Here is a 16,000-nt window from a genome sequence, read left to right on the forward strand (position 1 = left end):
ATTGCACCCAGGACAAATTTTCGACTTAAAAATGACTCGATTCTCCTTCTTTCTTTAACTATTTTTTGCCAGAAGTGAGGATTTCTTCATAGAATTGTCTGAGAAAAAAGCAGATATTAATAACTCTTTCAGTTAAATAATCACCATTACTGTCTTAGGGGTAGCAGTTACCCGAGGAATGCGTGCCGCCTAAGAAAGGGTATACTCTGGTTTCTCTTCAGATCGTATAAATCTTTCGCCTTTTACTAAAGATTTCCGTGGAGAGGAACAATTCTGAGTTTGTACCCAATTTTTTGAGGTCTTGCGTTTGCAAGGCCAATGATAACGTTTAAAAATAGATTCTTAGTTTCGAGTGTTCTAGTTGCGGAGCGATGTTAGTTTAGCTTCGCGCACCGCGTTTATTTTCACAGAGTAGTTGTTTTCTAGACAGCTACCGTTTTGAAAATATTATTTTCGGTATTTGTCTGGGAGTAAACGGTGTAAACCTACTTAAAGCAAAGGGGTGGAACTAAATAAAGAGTGGAGTAGTTGCTGTTGTTGAAGTGGAAGAGGTGTATTATGTTTGTGTTGTTTGGTTACTTTTTCAATGCTAAGTGCGGTCCGCGGTGGGAGGATTTTTTAAACCGTGGAGTGCAAGTTTCGGCGCCCCGGGATTTAATAATGGCGGTCAGTGGGCTCAGTTACCCCGCGTTACGTAGAATCATAGTTTCGCGACCAGGAACCTGGACCCGTCCCCCGCGTTGAAAGAGAGATTCTTAACCGTTGGACCGTAAAGGAAATCTTTAAAAAAATTTTTTAGAAGGAATTTAAGTATGAATTCATTGTTTCTTCTAAAGCGTAAGTATCGTTTTATTCTGTTTAGGTAATTTAGATTTAGAACAGAAATATTATTTGCGAAAAATACCACTCAAGAAAGACGTTTGATCACGGTTACAACGAATTTGATAGAACCCGAACGGAAGTGAATATTTTAACCGATCACAGTGGCCAGAATTCAGCTTTCTGAGCCCGCATAACTGCAAAGCGGGCTGGGAAATGTAGTTTTTTCTCCAGGCAGCCATGACATTGCGAGATCCTAGGAGAGAGGAAGTGAATACGCGAGAAGAAAACGAGCAGCGTCTGCCCAGTAAAGGAAGGAGAGAATCCATCCGCACTTTTCCTTCTTGCAAGTTCCTTTGTTGAGTTTCGTCTTCCTGCCTTCCAGGTATCTACCTGTGGCCAGATCTCCCATACATGTACAAGAAACCTCTCGGAGGCTGTAATGCGGCTGTGGGGATCACCTCTTCCCAGGCCCTTTTGAATGTTCTCTTGTGTAGAAAACCAGCACCCCAGGCTCAGGCAGTTGTCCCCCGTCTACCCCTGTCCCACTGGCGCGGGTACCTTTCTTGTCCCTCTAGAAGAAGCGCTGCTTTTCTCACGACGAGGTCTGGTCAGTGAGAACGAAATACTGGTGACAGTGCTTTCTTGGGCTCTGAAGGCCGAGTGTTCATCCAAAGTAGGGGTTCTAACTTTTTTGTTGTTCACCTTCGGCAAAAGCAACGATCCAGAGTAACGAGCACGCCGAGCAGCCAGAGAGCTAGATATTATATGTCTCCGGGTGAAAGAGTGCGCTGCTCCCATGAAGTTGTCTGGCCGGGGAAAATCGAACTTGAGTTTGCTGAAGACTAGATCTGACCACTAATTGACAGAAGAGCAGAACACAGTCGAGCTTGTCTGCATCTCTGCGGGGATGGACGCAATCAGCAAAGCCCTGGCTGCGAGGAGCTTTTCAGGGCGAACCATCAGATTTTTTCAACAAATAAATTACAAGAAGAAATGAGAGAGGGAGATAAAAAGGGAATCTATAGGTTTAAAAGAGTTAAAAGAACCCATCTTACCAAGCAGAACTTACTGGGATTCCGGTTTAAACAAACACTATTTTCAGAACTTATTACATTTATGAGATGTTTTCATTTTTCAATCTGACCAGTTATTTGATGATATTAAGGAATTTCTGAAGGGTTTGGGGTACGATTATCATATTGTGGTAATAATTTTTGTTTTAACCTCCTTATACTTAGAAGTAGCTAAAGCAATATCTACAATATAAACTTTTTTTGGGGGGGGTGGGGGGCACACTGCACAGCTTGTGGGATCTTGGTTTCCTGACCGGGGATGGAATCCACGCCTGCAGCAGTGAGAGCATGGAGTCCTAACCACTGGACTGCCAGTGAATTCCCCGGAAATATCTACAGATGAAATGATATTATATCTTGGATTTGCTTCAAAAGAATGAGTGCAAAGAAAAAGCCCCACCCCCCCCAAATAAAAAGACAAAAATAAAATTTTGTTTACGTGATGGTTGTTGGACTTGGTAACCAGCACACGGAGGTTCTTTATACTATTACGTCTACTTTTGTGAATGTTAAACATTACTGATAATTTAAAAGTTTTGAATATATTTAATTTATTTATTTATTGTTTTTTTGGCCGCACCACTCGGCTTGTGAGATCCTAGTTCCCGGACCAGGGGTCGAACCCAGGCCCCCTACAGTGGAAGCATGGAGTCCTAACCACTGGACCACCAGGGAATTCCCTGAATACATTTTAAAAACAACTTTGCGGTTGGTAACATACGCACTTCTTTATTAATAGATCAAATATTGCTATCTAGTGGGAAGTCTCATGACTACCAGCATTTCAAAGTCACGATGAACGTGAGCAATATTTCAAGATGCCTGCCACCACGGGGCGTGTCATGACTGCATCTGTGATTTCTATTTGTGACAATTATGCAAATGTCAAAGTTAATCATGGAAGGAGATGCTGAATTTCAGTTGGAGGTTAGCGAAAATAAAGATTTCTTCCAATCCAATTTCGCAGACCCCCTGACTTCTGTTCAGTGACCCAAGGTTTAGAAGTCCTGATCTGCATTCCCTTGCCTCTAGGCACATAATACAAACAATTCCCCCTTGTATGGGCAGAAGGTTTTGAATTTATCAAAGCACCTTCACACAAGAGTCATTTATTTCATGGGAATTCCTAACCATCTTTCTGAAGTTGGAAGGTGTTACTAGACCCATTTTACAGGTGGGAACATAGAGCGTAACACATAACCCACTTGTTTGAGGTTACAGAATGATAATGACAGACCTGGAGACAGAACCCAGGTCCCCTAACTCCCAGCCCACTCCCCACTCTTTCGCATCAAGCTCCAAGCTCCAGAAATGCTGCTTAGTTAACTTTTCTTGAAGTTTTCTTTTGAGAGACGCCACAGCCTTTCTCCTGAGCTCACCTGTCCTCCGTTTGGTCATCTCTCAGGACCCCCTTGAACAGTCATATTGATTCCTGTGGTGCTCGCAGGCAACCAGGAGCTCTGATTTCCAGCACTCTCCTTCACATACTAGTAGAGGTGATAATTAACCTGCCACTGGGAGAGTGTCAATCCTGCAAGGTGGTCAGTGACCTCTGGCAAGTCTCTTTCACTGTGTCTCAGTTTCTACTTTTGTAAAACAGGTTGATGAACTGTCGTCCTTGGTTTTGGAGGAAGCTGTAAAGATTGGCTAAAATTATGACAGTAACTAGGGGAGAGTAAGTGATTAATCCTTGGGAGAGATTATTACCTGTAATGTTATCATTGCCATGAGTTAGGGCCAGAGCCCACCTATACCTTGCTTTTACAGGTCAATGAGGTGGAACCATAAATCCCAACTTTCTAAGCTTATTACCTACTTTATTTCCCTTCCTGGATTCTATGCTCCAGACAAACTGAAGTATTACTGTCCATTGCCTCTTAAACTTCCCCATTTCTGTATGTCTACTCTTGCCATGGAGTGCTCTGCCCACTGCCTGGACGGTCCTCTCCCACACCTTAACCTAGGATGTGGGATCTTAGTTCCCTGACCAGGGATCAAACCCATGCCCCCTGCAGTGGAAGCGCAGAGTCTTAACCACTGGACCGCCAGGGAAATCCCAAAGATTCACAATGAACATTTACTGAGTCAAATGATTTATTTGAAGCTTCCATCAGCCTAAGTCCAGAGGTGAGGCTCCCAGGAAGCACGATTATGAGACTAGGTAGCTTGTTCACGGCGAGGCTGTTTGCTCAGCTCAGCTGAGATGGGCCTCCTTTCTGCAAGGGGAGCAAGTGCCCCTCAGCAAGTGAGGTGATCCACCCAATCACCAGACCCCTAAGCAGATGGCCGGAGGTCAGACCACTGCTGCTTCTTGGGGGTGCGGTGGGGGGCTGAAAACAAGACCCCAAAGTGCAGGTTATCTTGTTCTTAAGGGTTTTTTTTAAAGGTCAGGAATCCTTTTAAGAATCTGAGGAAAGCTCCAGAAACTCTCCTCATGAAAAAAAAAAGTACATACATTTTGCAATTCCAGGGGTTCACAGATCACTTGAAGCCAGGTTATGGACACTTGAGCAAAAAAACTCTAAGGTTTTTTTAATCTAAGGCCCTACAAATGTCTGGATTTTTGGCTTCTTATCACCCTTGAAAAGTTCCATTCCTCCACTGGAAGAATATGACTGTCTTAGTCCGTTTGGGCTCCTACAGCAGAATACCACACACCGGGTGGCTTATAAACAACAGAAATCTATTTCTCACAGTTCTGGAGGCTGGAAGTCTGAGATCAGGGTGCTGGTGTGGTCGGGTTCTGATGAGAGCCCTCTTCTGGGCTGTAGATAGCTGTCATCTCTCTGCGTCCTCACACGGCAGGGAGAGGACTAGAGAGCTCCCTGGGGTCTCTTGTATAATGGCACTAATACCACTCATGAGGGCTCCACCCTCATGATCTATTCACCTCCCAGAGGCCCCACCTCCAAACACCATCACGTTGAGGGTTAGGCTTCAACATGTGAAGCAGTCCGTAACAACACCCACAGGAGAATCCAACTTCCTCTTGGAAAAACCCTCCAGAGGAGCCACAGACCTCCTGGTTAGTGTCTTAACCCGAAGCAAAACTTGTGTTCAGGTAGTTTATTTAGGAAGAGATCCCAGGGGACAGCAGAGGGAGGGTAAAATGGAGGGAGGGAAATTGAATCAAGGGTGTCTTCCCAAGTTCTCCACCACTGTGGGCAGTGGGGGGTCTGATCTTGCCGTCTGAGGAGCCGTGTAGAATGTGTCACAGAACTGTCCGCCCAGGGGATGGCGGAGGGCATACTGGTCCACTGGCTCCATCTCTCATGGGAGAAGGGCTGCCCCTAGCAGCGATATCCTTGGCCTGCTTTGAGGCTACACACATGCTGAGGGCAGAGCAGCTTCCTGAAGGTCAGAGAGAAGGTGAGGTCAGATGCTGCCAGGAACCCGCCCCTGGAAAGAGGTGGTGGCTGCAACCACAGCAGGAGTGAAAGGTGGCCTGAGAGGTCATGAGATGGGGCATGAGAGGCCAAGGTGCCCGTTGGTTTTCAGGGAGTTAATACATTTCCAAACCAACTTTTCAGCTGTTGGGAACTGCTGGGTAGTATGCAATTCCATACCAGGTGTCTACCCCTGAAAAGCAACTTGACCAAGCCTCTTTGTGCATCCAGCCCAAGAAGAAAGCTCCAGTGCATTACCGGACCGTGAGAGGCAGACCCACTAGAGTTAGTGGATGGCCTGCTCCCAACTGAGGCTGAACTGGAGGCACTGCAGAGGCTCACGGCAGACGCCCAGCCGCTTTCAGAGTGGGCTGATGTCATCCCAGAGGGCAGGAGCAAATGCATTACCCACCCCACCCTGCGGGAGCCATCAGAGGAGTGTGTGGGGAGAGAGCATGGGGAGAAACAGAGTGTAGGGGCTGAGAGAGAGGCTGGGCTGACAGCGAGCCCCAGTTTGCATCCCAGCCTGGGCTGCTCGGCCTGGAGCACATTTCCTCATCTCTCAAATTGGGATCTTAACCCTTAGCTACCTCCTCCCTGCACAAGGCCGTGTTGATGTAAAATTCGTAACACACGTGCTCGCTTCAGTGACCTATAATTCGCAAGTGTTCGTCTACCGAAATTCTAGTCGTTGGCTCGGTATTCTCCAGGCACAGGTACATGGGTTCATGTTTACATGTATGGGAGCCCACACCATGCCTGGTTCCAAGTTAATAGGGCGAGTGGGAGCCCTGAAGCGCTGCTCCTGTGGTCAGGTAACTTCCAGTCGAATGCAGTGACTAGAGGGCACATCACGCCAGACACCACAGCCCACCACACCCCGCGGCCAGCCAAGGGCCCCTGGCCAGGAGGGTGAGGCACCCCCAGGGCAGGAGTGGAAGGCGCACAGGACTGGAGCGACAGCAGCAAACCAGAGCAACTCGTAGAAGAGCCTGAAACCCTTGTGTACTTTCTCTCCCAGCCACCTGCGGGGGCCGGACACTCGGCAACTTGGCAAGCAAACCAGCCTTCCTGGTGAGCCAGGCTGCTCAAAACGCCCATCTGGGAAGCCAGGGAAACCACCAAGACACTGAGGGTGATGGTCCACACTCAGCCCAGCCCCTCTTTGCTCCATTCTCCCCACAAAGGAAGGACTCAGACCTTAGCTTCCAGAACAATCTGCAGGAGGCCCACTCAGGGTTTTTCCTGCCCCCGGTCCTATGGGCAGCAAAACCGGAGCAGGCAACTCTCTTTAGGGCAGGCAGGGGGAGAGGCACTGCAGCAGGAAGGGGCCAGGGTAATGCTCCTCGAGCAGCCCACTCAGCTGGGACATGCAGCAATCCCCCAGGTGGGCAGCACGGGGGCCACCTCCACAGCCTCTGAGTGGGCTTCTCTGAAGAGGAGAGGACGTGGGAAAAGTATACTGTCACCACGGTGGGGCCTTTGCTTCGGACTCCACCCAAAAGCCTGGTGACCGAGGAAGGTCCGATGTCTCTAGAGGTCTCAACCACACGCAAACCGGTCGTGGAGGTTTGAAAGAGATTTATTTAAAAACAGAACACAAGAAAAAGCTTTGGTATTCCAAAACCCAACAATCATCGATCACTAGAAAGTTAAACACCTCCCCTAAAGCCCAGAGGTACAAAACCACAGATCTCCATAGGCTCATGATAAGAAAGACGCAATGTGCAAACCCGAGGGTGACGGAGATCCACCCCTTCACGCAGGCGGCGTGCGGGCCTCCAAACCTCCCGAGGTGGTGCATATTGGAAATCACTGCCAAGATTCCCTACCGAGAGTGGATGCAAAAGCCATCCAGCAAAATCTCAACAATAAATTAAAAATTCATTCAAGAAAGAACACATTAAATTAGGAAAAGAACACATTTTTTCCTAGACAAGAGTCTTTTCAAAAGAGGGTCTATTTCCTGGGACAGAAGAAAGGGGGAAAGTGGAAAGAGTGAGTTCAATTTCAAGTATTTTCCATATAGGTTCACTTTATTGAGTCGAAAGCGTACAAAAGGTCCACCAGCCCCGCCCCTCCCGCTCCCTGATGCAAACTCCTGAACATCCACGCGCACTTCCGAGTCACTGGTGTCCCCCAACAAGGCACAAAAGGCTGGGTGCTTTCAAAGGATCCCTTGTTCGCAGCAGCAGGACTTTCAGTGCTGGGTGTCTTGTGCAAGTGGCGACTGAAAGCAGGACTGATGCCACTCAGACACTGGGATCTTCCTGTTCAATCAACAAGACAGGTCGTTACTGCTCACGCCAACCCCGGTGGACAGCTACAGAAATCTCAAGGGAAGCAGGCGATGGAGACACCCTGCTGGCACCCCACCCAGGCTCCGAGCCCGCCTTGCTGACAGCTCTTGGCCCAGGGACGGGCTAGAGCTGCCACAGACTTGGGGGCCCAGGCGCCTCCTTAGGCGGGTACGGCGAGTTCACGGGCTCTGCTCTGGCCAGGCCCGGCTGGAGCTCAGACCTGCCTCTGGCCCTTCTCCCACTCCTTCAGGTCAAGTGCTCCTTCCTTCTCCAAACCAGAAGCCACACAGCCCCTCTCTCCTGAGTCCGGGCTCTTTAAAGAGTGGGAGCACAGAGCTGGAGCTTAATGTACCCTCCACCCCACTACACTAGACTCGGGACGGAACGCGAGGCCAGGGCCCCGGGCTCTGGAGGCGCAGTGGCTTTATACCTTACTCCTGAAGAGGGGTTTGGCGCCAGGCCCACAGTACTCGTTGTAGATGAGCTTGAATAGGAAGAGGTGGAAGAGGGTGATGAGGGAGGCCACGCTGAACCAGAAGAGGAAGGGCAGCCCGGGGTCCTGCTGGGCCATGTGCTCGTCGTGGGCCAGGATGGCCTTGAGATGCAGCGTGTGCCGCAGGTCCTGCAGGTGCGTGAGGTCAGTGGAGATGTAGAGCAGCGGCGTGATGGGCTGCGTCACCATGACCGAGAAGGTGTGGCCCTGGGGCGCCGAGGTCAGCTCCACAGGCTCGTCCAGGCAGCCCGCTTCGCAGGCGTAGATCTTGACGAGCTGGCCGCGGGACTCCACAGACACGTGCAGGTACGGCTTGCCCTCGGGGTCCGCGAGCACGGCCAGGTTGATGTGGTCATTCTTGTAGCGGATGCCATGCAGGGCGTAGCTGTTGTGCAACACGTCGGGGTCAGCCTGGAACTGGAGGTGGTTCTCGGTGAACTGCAGGCCGCCGAAGCTGAGCACCATGCCCTGCAGGATGCCCGGGGCGCCCGCCCGCACCAGCCCCTTGCAGCCGCGCTTCTGCAGGGTCAGCCTCCACAGGTCCCAGAGCTGCAGGATCTGCTGGATGGAGGACAGGCGGCCCGGCCAGAGGTTCCCAGCGTGCATGGTGGCGTGGCCGCTGAAGCAGTGATCTTCATAGTTGAGTGTCGACTCCATCTGGTCTCGCTCCCTGTGGCTCAGGTCAGGGCTGAGCAGTGGCGCGGGGGAGCAGGAAAGCATGTAGTACAGCGTCAGGTTCACGGTCAGGCCTGATGGAGTGTGGGCATCGGTGATCTTCTTCATTTCCACACCTGCAACACCACAGAGGTTGTACATTAAGGAGGAACGGCATGGCCAAGAGGCTGAGGTTATGAAACAAAGATCAAGAGCAGCAGAGACGCGAAGCTTTTGTCCTCAGGGATGAAAACAGCAGCTCCAGTCTCCCACGAGTACGGGAGAGCAGCATCCTGCCTGGCTTCCTCACGTGACCACCTTGAGCCCTCTGGGCCTGAAACTGAAAATCCCGCCAGTGGGGCTCCTGCCAGAGCCCAGAAGAACACAGATTTAGCCAAGCCTAGGGCGCCAAGTCAAAAGGCCAGTTCCCCGACTCCAAGAACTGTCACAACGCCCTGGCCAGTCGTGGGCTGCTTCTCTCTCACCGGGCCTGCAGCTTTAAACAACATCTGAGCACAGGATCGCACAGATTTGTATGAGCTCTAGACTCAGACAACTCACCGCCCACGTGGTGTCTCAAGCTGCATGTCTGACAGGCATTTGGGAACGGACAAGGTTTGAATCCTCCCAGCCCCATGCTAATCCTTCCATAAATCACCTCCAGACACCCGCTGGAGCCCTCCCCCCCAAATCCAGGAGTCACCCTCAAGTTCTCACTCCCCACAGCCAGTCCACAGAACGCCCAGTGGCTCCAGCTGCCAAAGTTTCCGACTCATCCACCCCCTGCTTCCACGGTCGCAGCGCTGGTCCCAGCCACTGTCCTCTCAGCTGGGCTCCTGCCAAAACCTCCTATGTGGTCTCCACACTCTACTTCCCCCTCCCCCACACTGTCTACACTCCGACGCAGCAGCGCCGCGACCTTTAAAAACGTGCACCAGACAGTGCCTCCGCCCTGCCTCCCATCTCACTTAGAATCAAATTCACTGTCCTCACCAAGGCCCCAAGGTAAACCCTCTGGCCACTGCCACCCTCCCCTTGCTCACTACCTGCCAGCCACACTGGCCACTCAACCAAGCCCGCCCCTGCCTCAGGGCCTCTGCCCTGCTGGCTCCCTCCAGACCACCACACAGCGCTTCCTCTAGCTGTGTAGGCCTCAGCTTCTGCAATTCCTGCTCACAGAGGCCTCCCGGACAGCGGACAGCGGAGCTACACACTCTCAGCCCCACCCACTGCAGTCACTCACCCCCAAGCACATATTTTTATCTTTTCTCCTTATAACGCTTGAGCCTAAAAAGCTATCTCGCTTTTTTAATCCAAATCTTCGCTTTCTAATATCTGTCTTCCGCCCGCCCAGAATTTAAGAACCATGAGAACCGGAACTTTGTTCTGTTTGCTTCCGTATGCCCCACGTGAAGAACACTTTCTGGCAGAAGCATTCGATAAATACTTGACCAAATTAAAGGCTCTTTGAGCAACTATGTTTAAGGATTTAGACAACTAGAACTCTGGAAGCCAACATCTCTTACTCTCTCTCTCCTCTACGCTAGGATTCCCTTTCCTTAAGCAGTCGAGGGGGCGAAGGAGTTTTCATTTGACAGGGGCATCCCACCTGCTGAAGAGATTCCACTACCCCCCCCCCCCCCATGAAAAAGCTGCAGCCACAACAGCGAGGCCACAGCTCAGGCTAGCGGGAGTCATGTCAAGAAGCCCATGCCTGTCACCAGCCAGAAAGGTGGGGAACTGAGTTAAGAACCCCGGGATCGGGCTTCCCTCGTGGCTCAGTGGTTAAGAATCCGCCTGCCAATGCAAGGAACACGGGTTCGAGCCCTGGTCTGGGAAGATCCCACATGCCGCGGAGTAACTAAGCCCGTGCGCCACAACCACTGAGCCTGTGCTCTAGAGCCCGCGTGCCACAACTACTGAGCACATGTGTCACAACTACTGAAGCCCGCGCGCCTAGAGCCCGTGCTCACAACAAGAGAAACCCGTGCACCGCAATGAAGGTAGCCCCCCACTCACCACAACTAGAGAAAGCATCCGCACAGCAGCGAAGGCCCAACACAGCCCAAAATAAATAAATACATTAAAAAAAAAAAGAATCCCGGGATCGGCCAAGCCTCTGGCTTATCCTTTACCAATTGACCTCCCAAACCACGCTGCTCAAATGAGGCTTCAGCCACAAGAACGACTAACAATAAGATCTGCCCTTTGCACTCCTCTTTCACGACCATCTCATAAAAGTTCTCTGAGGTACGTGCTGCTGTTATTATTGAACACAAGCCCAGAGAGAGTAGGGTTCAAGGTCACACAGCTACTAAGTGGTGGAGCAAGAGTCAGCTCCAAATCAAACGCCAAGCCCAAGTGTGAACCACTCCGGGACCCCGCCCTTCAGTGTCACCTCTGCGGACTCTGCAGGGGCATCTCCAGGATGGACCGTGCTCACCCTGGTGCAAGGTGTGGACGGTGGACCAAGCACTCGCCAGGCCTCACCTGGGCTGAAGAGCTGGGCCCAGAGGCGCTGGTGGTCCTGAAGCAGCTCCGCCGCCGGCATCTCCAAGAGCTCCAGCATTTCCTTCCGTGCCAAGTCCTGGAGCACCTTGAGCTCCTTGCCTGCTTTGCTTTTGAGCACCTGGGGGTTAAGAGGGCCGGAGACGTGCACCACCCACAGCACAGTCTCGTCCAGTTGCGTCTTGGGAGCCACTTGGAGACGGTTCACTAACTTCTTGGCGGCCACCACCAGCAGGTGCACCAGCCCCGTGGGAAAAGGCGGGGACCGGCCCGAGTAGAGGAGGAACTGATGGTCTCCGACCTTCTCCAGGGTGCTGGTGAAGGCCTTGGGCACCGGGCCGGCAGTGGGCCCGACAGTCTGCAGCGCGGCCACGCGTTCCGTGGGGTTGTTGAGCTGGATGCGCTGCAGATAGACGTGGGGTCGGCCCCGGTGCGCCAGAAAGTCCTCTTGCAGCAGCACGCAGTCTCGGCCGGATCCCGTGACGAGGCCGGAGGCCGAGGCGGGGCCCGGGCCGGCGGCCGCAGGGCCGGGACCCGGAGTCCCGAGCTGCAGGCAGCGCACCCGCCGCAGCAGCCCTTCCCGCAGCAGCAACACTGACTCTCCAGCTTCAGAGAGCGCGCTCAGCGGGCGCAGCTGCACGAAGGGCACGAAGTCCGGCGCCACGGCGGGCTCCCGCTCCCCGGGGGTCACCCACAGCCGGTTGGCGACCACGTCCAGGGCCAGGAAGCCGTTGGCCACCAGGGCCGGCACTCCGGGGCCCAGCGGTACAGCCTCGCCCCGCTCCCGCAGGCCGCGCCACGCGCGGGTGGCTGCCTCCAGACAGGCAGAGGGCTCGGCGGCGCCCGGCTCGCCGCGGGGCCAGGGCAACAGCTGCAGACCGCCCGCCGCCCGCCGCGCCCCGGAGCCCGCGAACCACAGAAGCAGCACCAGGAGGCCGAGCAGGCAGAGTAGGCGGCGGGCCCAGCTGCTCGACAGCAGTCCCGGCAGCCCCTTAAGCCGCTGCTGCAGCCACATCGGGCCGCCAGGCGCGGGCGCGGCGCGGGGGCGGCCGCCGGGCCCGCCGCCCAGCCCACCGGCCCGGCCGCCCGCGCCTCACTCCCGGGCCCGGACCGCGGCGCCCACCCCAGCCCCTGTCACAGGCGCCGCGGCAGCCGCCACAACTGCTCCCTCCTCCTTCTCGGTTGCCTCCGGCCGTCAAACGACGCGGGCCGTCAAGCGCCACCTACTCTTTTGCGACAGATGGAAAAGGAGAGGGCGGAGGGAGGGGAGAGGGGCGGGCCCGGGAGAAGGAGGCGTGGCCACAGCGAGGAGGGAGCGGGCACCGCCGGGGTTTGACCACCAGTTCTCGGGCCTGAAAAGTCAAGTCCAGAAGAGGAGAGGGGTCTGCGGAGGACTGGAAGCGGCCAATTCATGGGAACTTAAAACAGAAACGAAAAAACCAACCGCGCTAGCCAAACCGAACACGTGTTGTGCCCCATTCGCTACTAATGGATTCAACAGCCCCAAGATTTTTAAAAACTAATTTTAAAACTTTTTTTCTGTAAAAATGATCCTCACTGCAAAAAAAAAAAAAAAAAAAGACTTAGTACAGAATAGTACCCCCCAGAAAAAGAAAGAAAGAAAAAGAAAAGTAAGCACTGTCAACCAGACTTCCTAGGATATCTTTTGTTGACGACTCTTCCAGACCTGTCTGGCTGCATGTACAGCATATAGGACACAAATCAGGACTGTCCATTTCTCCAACACACCAAGTCGTCTTCTTGATGTCAACCGTGAGTCTTAACTTATTAAATAACATAAAACACTAAAGTCTCATGCTTTGAAAATGCTTTTAAATTGTGTATTATCAATGCAAAAGACAAATTTTGTTTCTGGGGAAAAAATTCAATCTGAGCACAGGGGCAGACAATGGGGCGATTGTTTCCACTTTAGTTTCAGGACATTCCAAAGCCAGACAGTGCTTCCCAGTTGTTGAAAATTAAATGGTCATTTGAGGTGGCTTCTTGTGGGCTGTGAGCAGACACGTGTGTGTTTGCCAAGTCTTAGGGCCAGCACCCTATAAGAAGGCAGCTGTCCAGGTGATCCTACAGTATGCTTACCTTCTTTTTTTTCTTTTTTAAGATCATTATCAAAACATACACACAAAATTCTTAATTTCCACCAGGATTTCACAAACCCCACAGAATAACTTCATGGATGTGCAGGGATCCATAACCTACAGTTAGAGAGATAGGATCCATCCAAGCCCCTCAGGGAGGCAGAAACTCTTGGGAGGCACAGTGAGATGAGAGCAAAGGACTAAACCAGGCTTGATCCCACCTGTGAAATGGGGATGACCAGAGAAACTGCCTCTCAGGTTTCTGAGGAATAAGTAAGTTAATACAGGCAAAGCAAGCAAGGTGCATGACATGGGGTAAGTACACAGTAAATGTAAACCCACGTAATTATTTTTCGCTATTATGAATGTCTGTGTAATAGACATATATAGGCCTACTTTTGAGACTGTTTCTGGGGGAGCAATTCCTGGAAGTAGATTCCTACGTTAAAGAGAAGGTTCACGCTGGTGCTCTTAACTCCCTTACCACTCTCAAACACCCCAGGGGAGGGAATCACAGCCCACGATCAGCAACATAGCCACAACAAAGCCAGGAGGTCAAGAGTAAGGACACTGGCACGAGGCTGCCTGGGTTTTAAATCTTGGCCTTGCCCCTTGCTAGCAAGTCAGCTAACTTCCTTGGGCCTTGGTTTCTCCATCCATAAAATGGGGATCATGAGACAGAGTAGGATTGCTCTGAGACTTAAGTTAGACAAACAAGTTAAACATTTAGCATACTGCCTGGCTTAATATAACCGTTCATTATTTTATTTATTTTTACTAGGAAACAGGAAACACATGTACATGACACAAAATTCAACATGTATGAAAGGGTGAAGAGTGGCCATTAAGTCTTCCTCTTTCCTGGAGTCCCAGCTAGTCAGTTCCTCTTCCCAGATGCAACCACTGCTTCCTGTTCCTTGGGTGCTCTTCCAAAATTCTATTCACTTACAGATATATAGCCATATAGACAGAGACCTATATTTTTCCCGTCACAGAAATTGTAGCATATTATATACTCTTGCATATTACTTTTTTCATTTAAGGGAACAGCTTGGAAATTCCATTATTATCATCATCATCATCAAAGCGGGTAGGTGCCAGTGGGACTAGCTGATGGGTGTGAACAGGGAGGAGGCTGAGAATCGGCTGGCAGCAGAGAACGTGGCTGTCCACTGAGGCCATCGCTCTTCCTCGGGTCAAGAAAGGAAATGGTAAAAATGGAGAAAAGCAGAGGATGAGAGGGAGAAAAGCCCCTTGTGGCACCAGACCACTACCCTCCAGTCCAGCTATCCTTTCTGCTTCCCAGAAAAGCAGAGTCCTGTGCCTTTAACTGTGCACAACAGGTACAGCACTTACCCTGAGTAACATCTAGGCAGCAGCCACCCCTGGTTAAAGAGACAAGTTCTCCTTTTGGATGAAGCTTGGACTGATTTCAAATTCCAGCAATTTGGTGAAGGGTGGCAGGCAGGCTTCACCAGGATGAATCCTTTCTCCAGGGGCGGCCAGCAGCCTCCAAGATTGATCTCCCCTCCCGATTTGCAATGACTCTGGGAACTCCACTGCGCAAGGATTTTTTTCCATCCATAGTATGCCACCATTGAGGTTCTCTTGGGCCCGAGCAAAAGGGAAGTTAGAGCCGGTTTCCAAAGTCGCCTCCCTTACTGTGGTCCCCCATCAGCTGTGTGACTTTGAGGAAGTTGCTTCACATCTCTGAGCCCCGGTTTCCTTATTTCACAAATGGGGGCAATACTGCCTAACTGGCAGGGCTGTGGGGAACATGGCATAAGCCAGAGCTTTGAAAATTGAGCCACTCAACACATGCTCCTCTTCCCCTCTGCTTATCCCTCCATTTCCTCCTCAAAGGAGCTGGAATTTCAGTCTGCATCCTCCTGAATTCAAAAACATCCGGTGGATTCTGGCACCATGTCATGTCCCCAGCTGCAGAAACTCCCCGCCCTAGGTCCCAGGTCCCAACTGGGTGGCAGCCCTGGATTGCACTCCTGCCTCTTCCCTTTACTTGCCTTTCGAATTTGAGCTTGCTGTTGGGTCCCCCTGGGCCTTACTTCTACCATCTTTACCATGAGTAAATCTCTGTTCAGTGAGATAATTTCCCAGGTTCGCAGGGATTGTACCTATCGTCTACAAAGAACATGTGTTGGCTTTGTTTGGGTTGTACAAATAGTATATATTCATTGTAAAAACAATGAAAAATATAAATAAGAAGATAAAAACTACCTGGCAAGAACACACACACACACACACATTCCTACAAGTTGGAAATAATGACGGTAAATATTTGGCTGTCATTTTCTTTTAGCATCATCTCTATGCATTGTACCTGTAAGGGTATATTTTCGCTGAGTGGGGTCATACAGTATATATTGCTTTTCCCATGTAACGTCATGTTGGTAGTGCATTACCCTGGCTGAATCAGTCTTAAGAGTATTGCCGATTTCTCTTTTCCCCGGGACCTAACGTGGCCTGCTTAATGTTGTTCATTGATAATCATGGCATTCCTCCCCCCTCTGCCCTTTCCCCCTGTGGGTAGGGAACTCCCTGCCCACCCAGGGTTGTACCCACTCCCCACTCCTCTGGAGCCTAACCTGCTGGAAAGGATCTCCCTTTGAGGGTCTCTTCCAAGGATGAAAATTGTTGTTGTTTTCCC

General features: G+C 51.5%; 1 protein-coding gene and 1 non-coding gene across 2 annotated transcripts; one reads left to right on the forward strand and one right to left on the reverse strand.

The window, feature by feature from the left end:
• The first annotated feature begins 201 nt into the window (after positions 1–201).
• LOC136141183 (U5 spliceosomal RNA) lies at positions 202–317 on the forward strand. The gene has a single exon (XR_010657711.1). It is a non-coding gene; the product is annotated as a U5 spliceosomal RNA (small nuclear RNA).
• Positions 318–6,850: 6,533 nt separating this feature from the next.
• On the reverse strand, positions 6,851–12,417 carry KIAA2013 (KIAA2013 ortholog). Its single transcript, XM_065894465.1, has 3 exons — positions 11,219–12,417; positions 8,012–8,865; positions 6,851–7,551 (listed from the first exon to the last, which is right to left on the reverse strand). Exons 1-3 carry the CDS (start codon positions 12,249–12,251, stop codon positions 7,534–7,536), a joined length of 1,905 nt encoding a protein of 634 aa, XP_065750537.1. The 5' UTR covers positions 12,252–12,417; the 3' UTR covers positions 6,851–7,533.
• Positions 12,418–16,000: the final 3,583 nt, after the last annotated feature.

This window comes from Phocoena phocoena, chromosome 1 (genome assembly GCF_963924675.1).
Source record: "Phocoena phocoena chromosome 1, mPhoPho1.1, whole genome shotgun sequence".
Classification (NCBI taxonomy): domain Eukaryota; kingdom Metazoa; phylum Chordata; class Mammalia; order Artiodactyla; family Phocoenidae; genus Phocoena; species Phocoena phocoena.

What these genes read in the sequence shown, in the direction of transcription:
- KIAA2013 (XM_065894465.1), bottom strand. Translation starts at nt 12,251, where the DNA reads ATGTGGCTGCAGCAGCGGCTTAAGGGGCTGCCGGGACTGCTGTCGAGC. An exon ending in GGCCCAGCTCTTCAGCCCAG is followed by an intron (nt 8,866 to 11,218) that starts GTGAGGCCTGGC and finishes GTGGTGTTGCAG; the next exon opens with GTGTGGAAATGAAGAAGATC.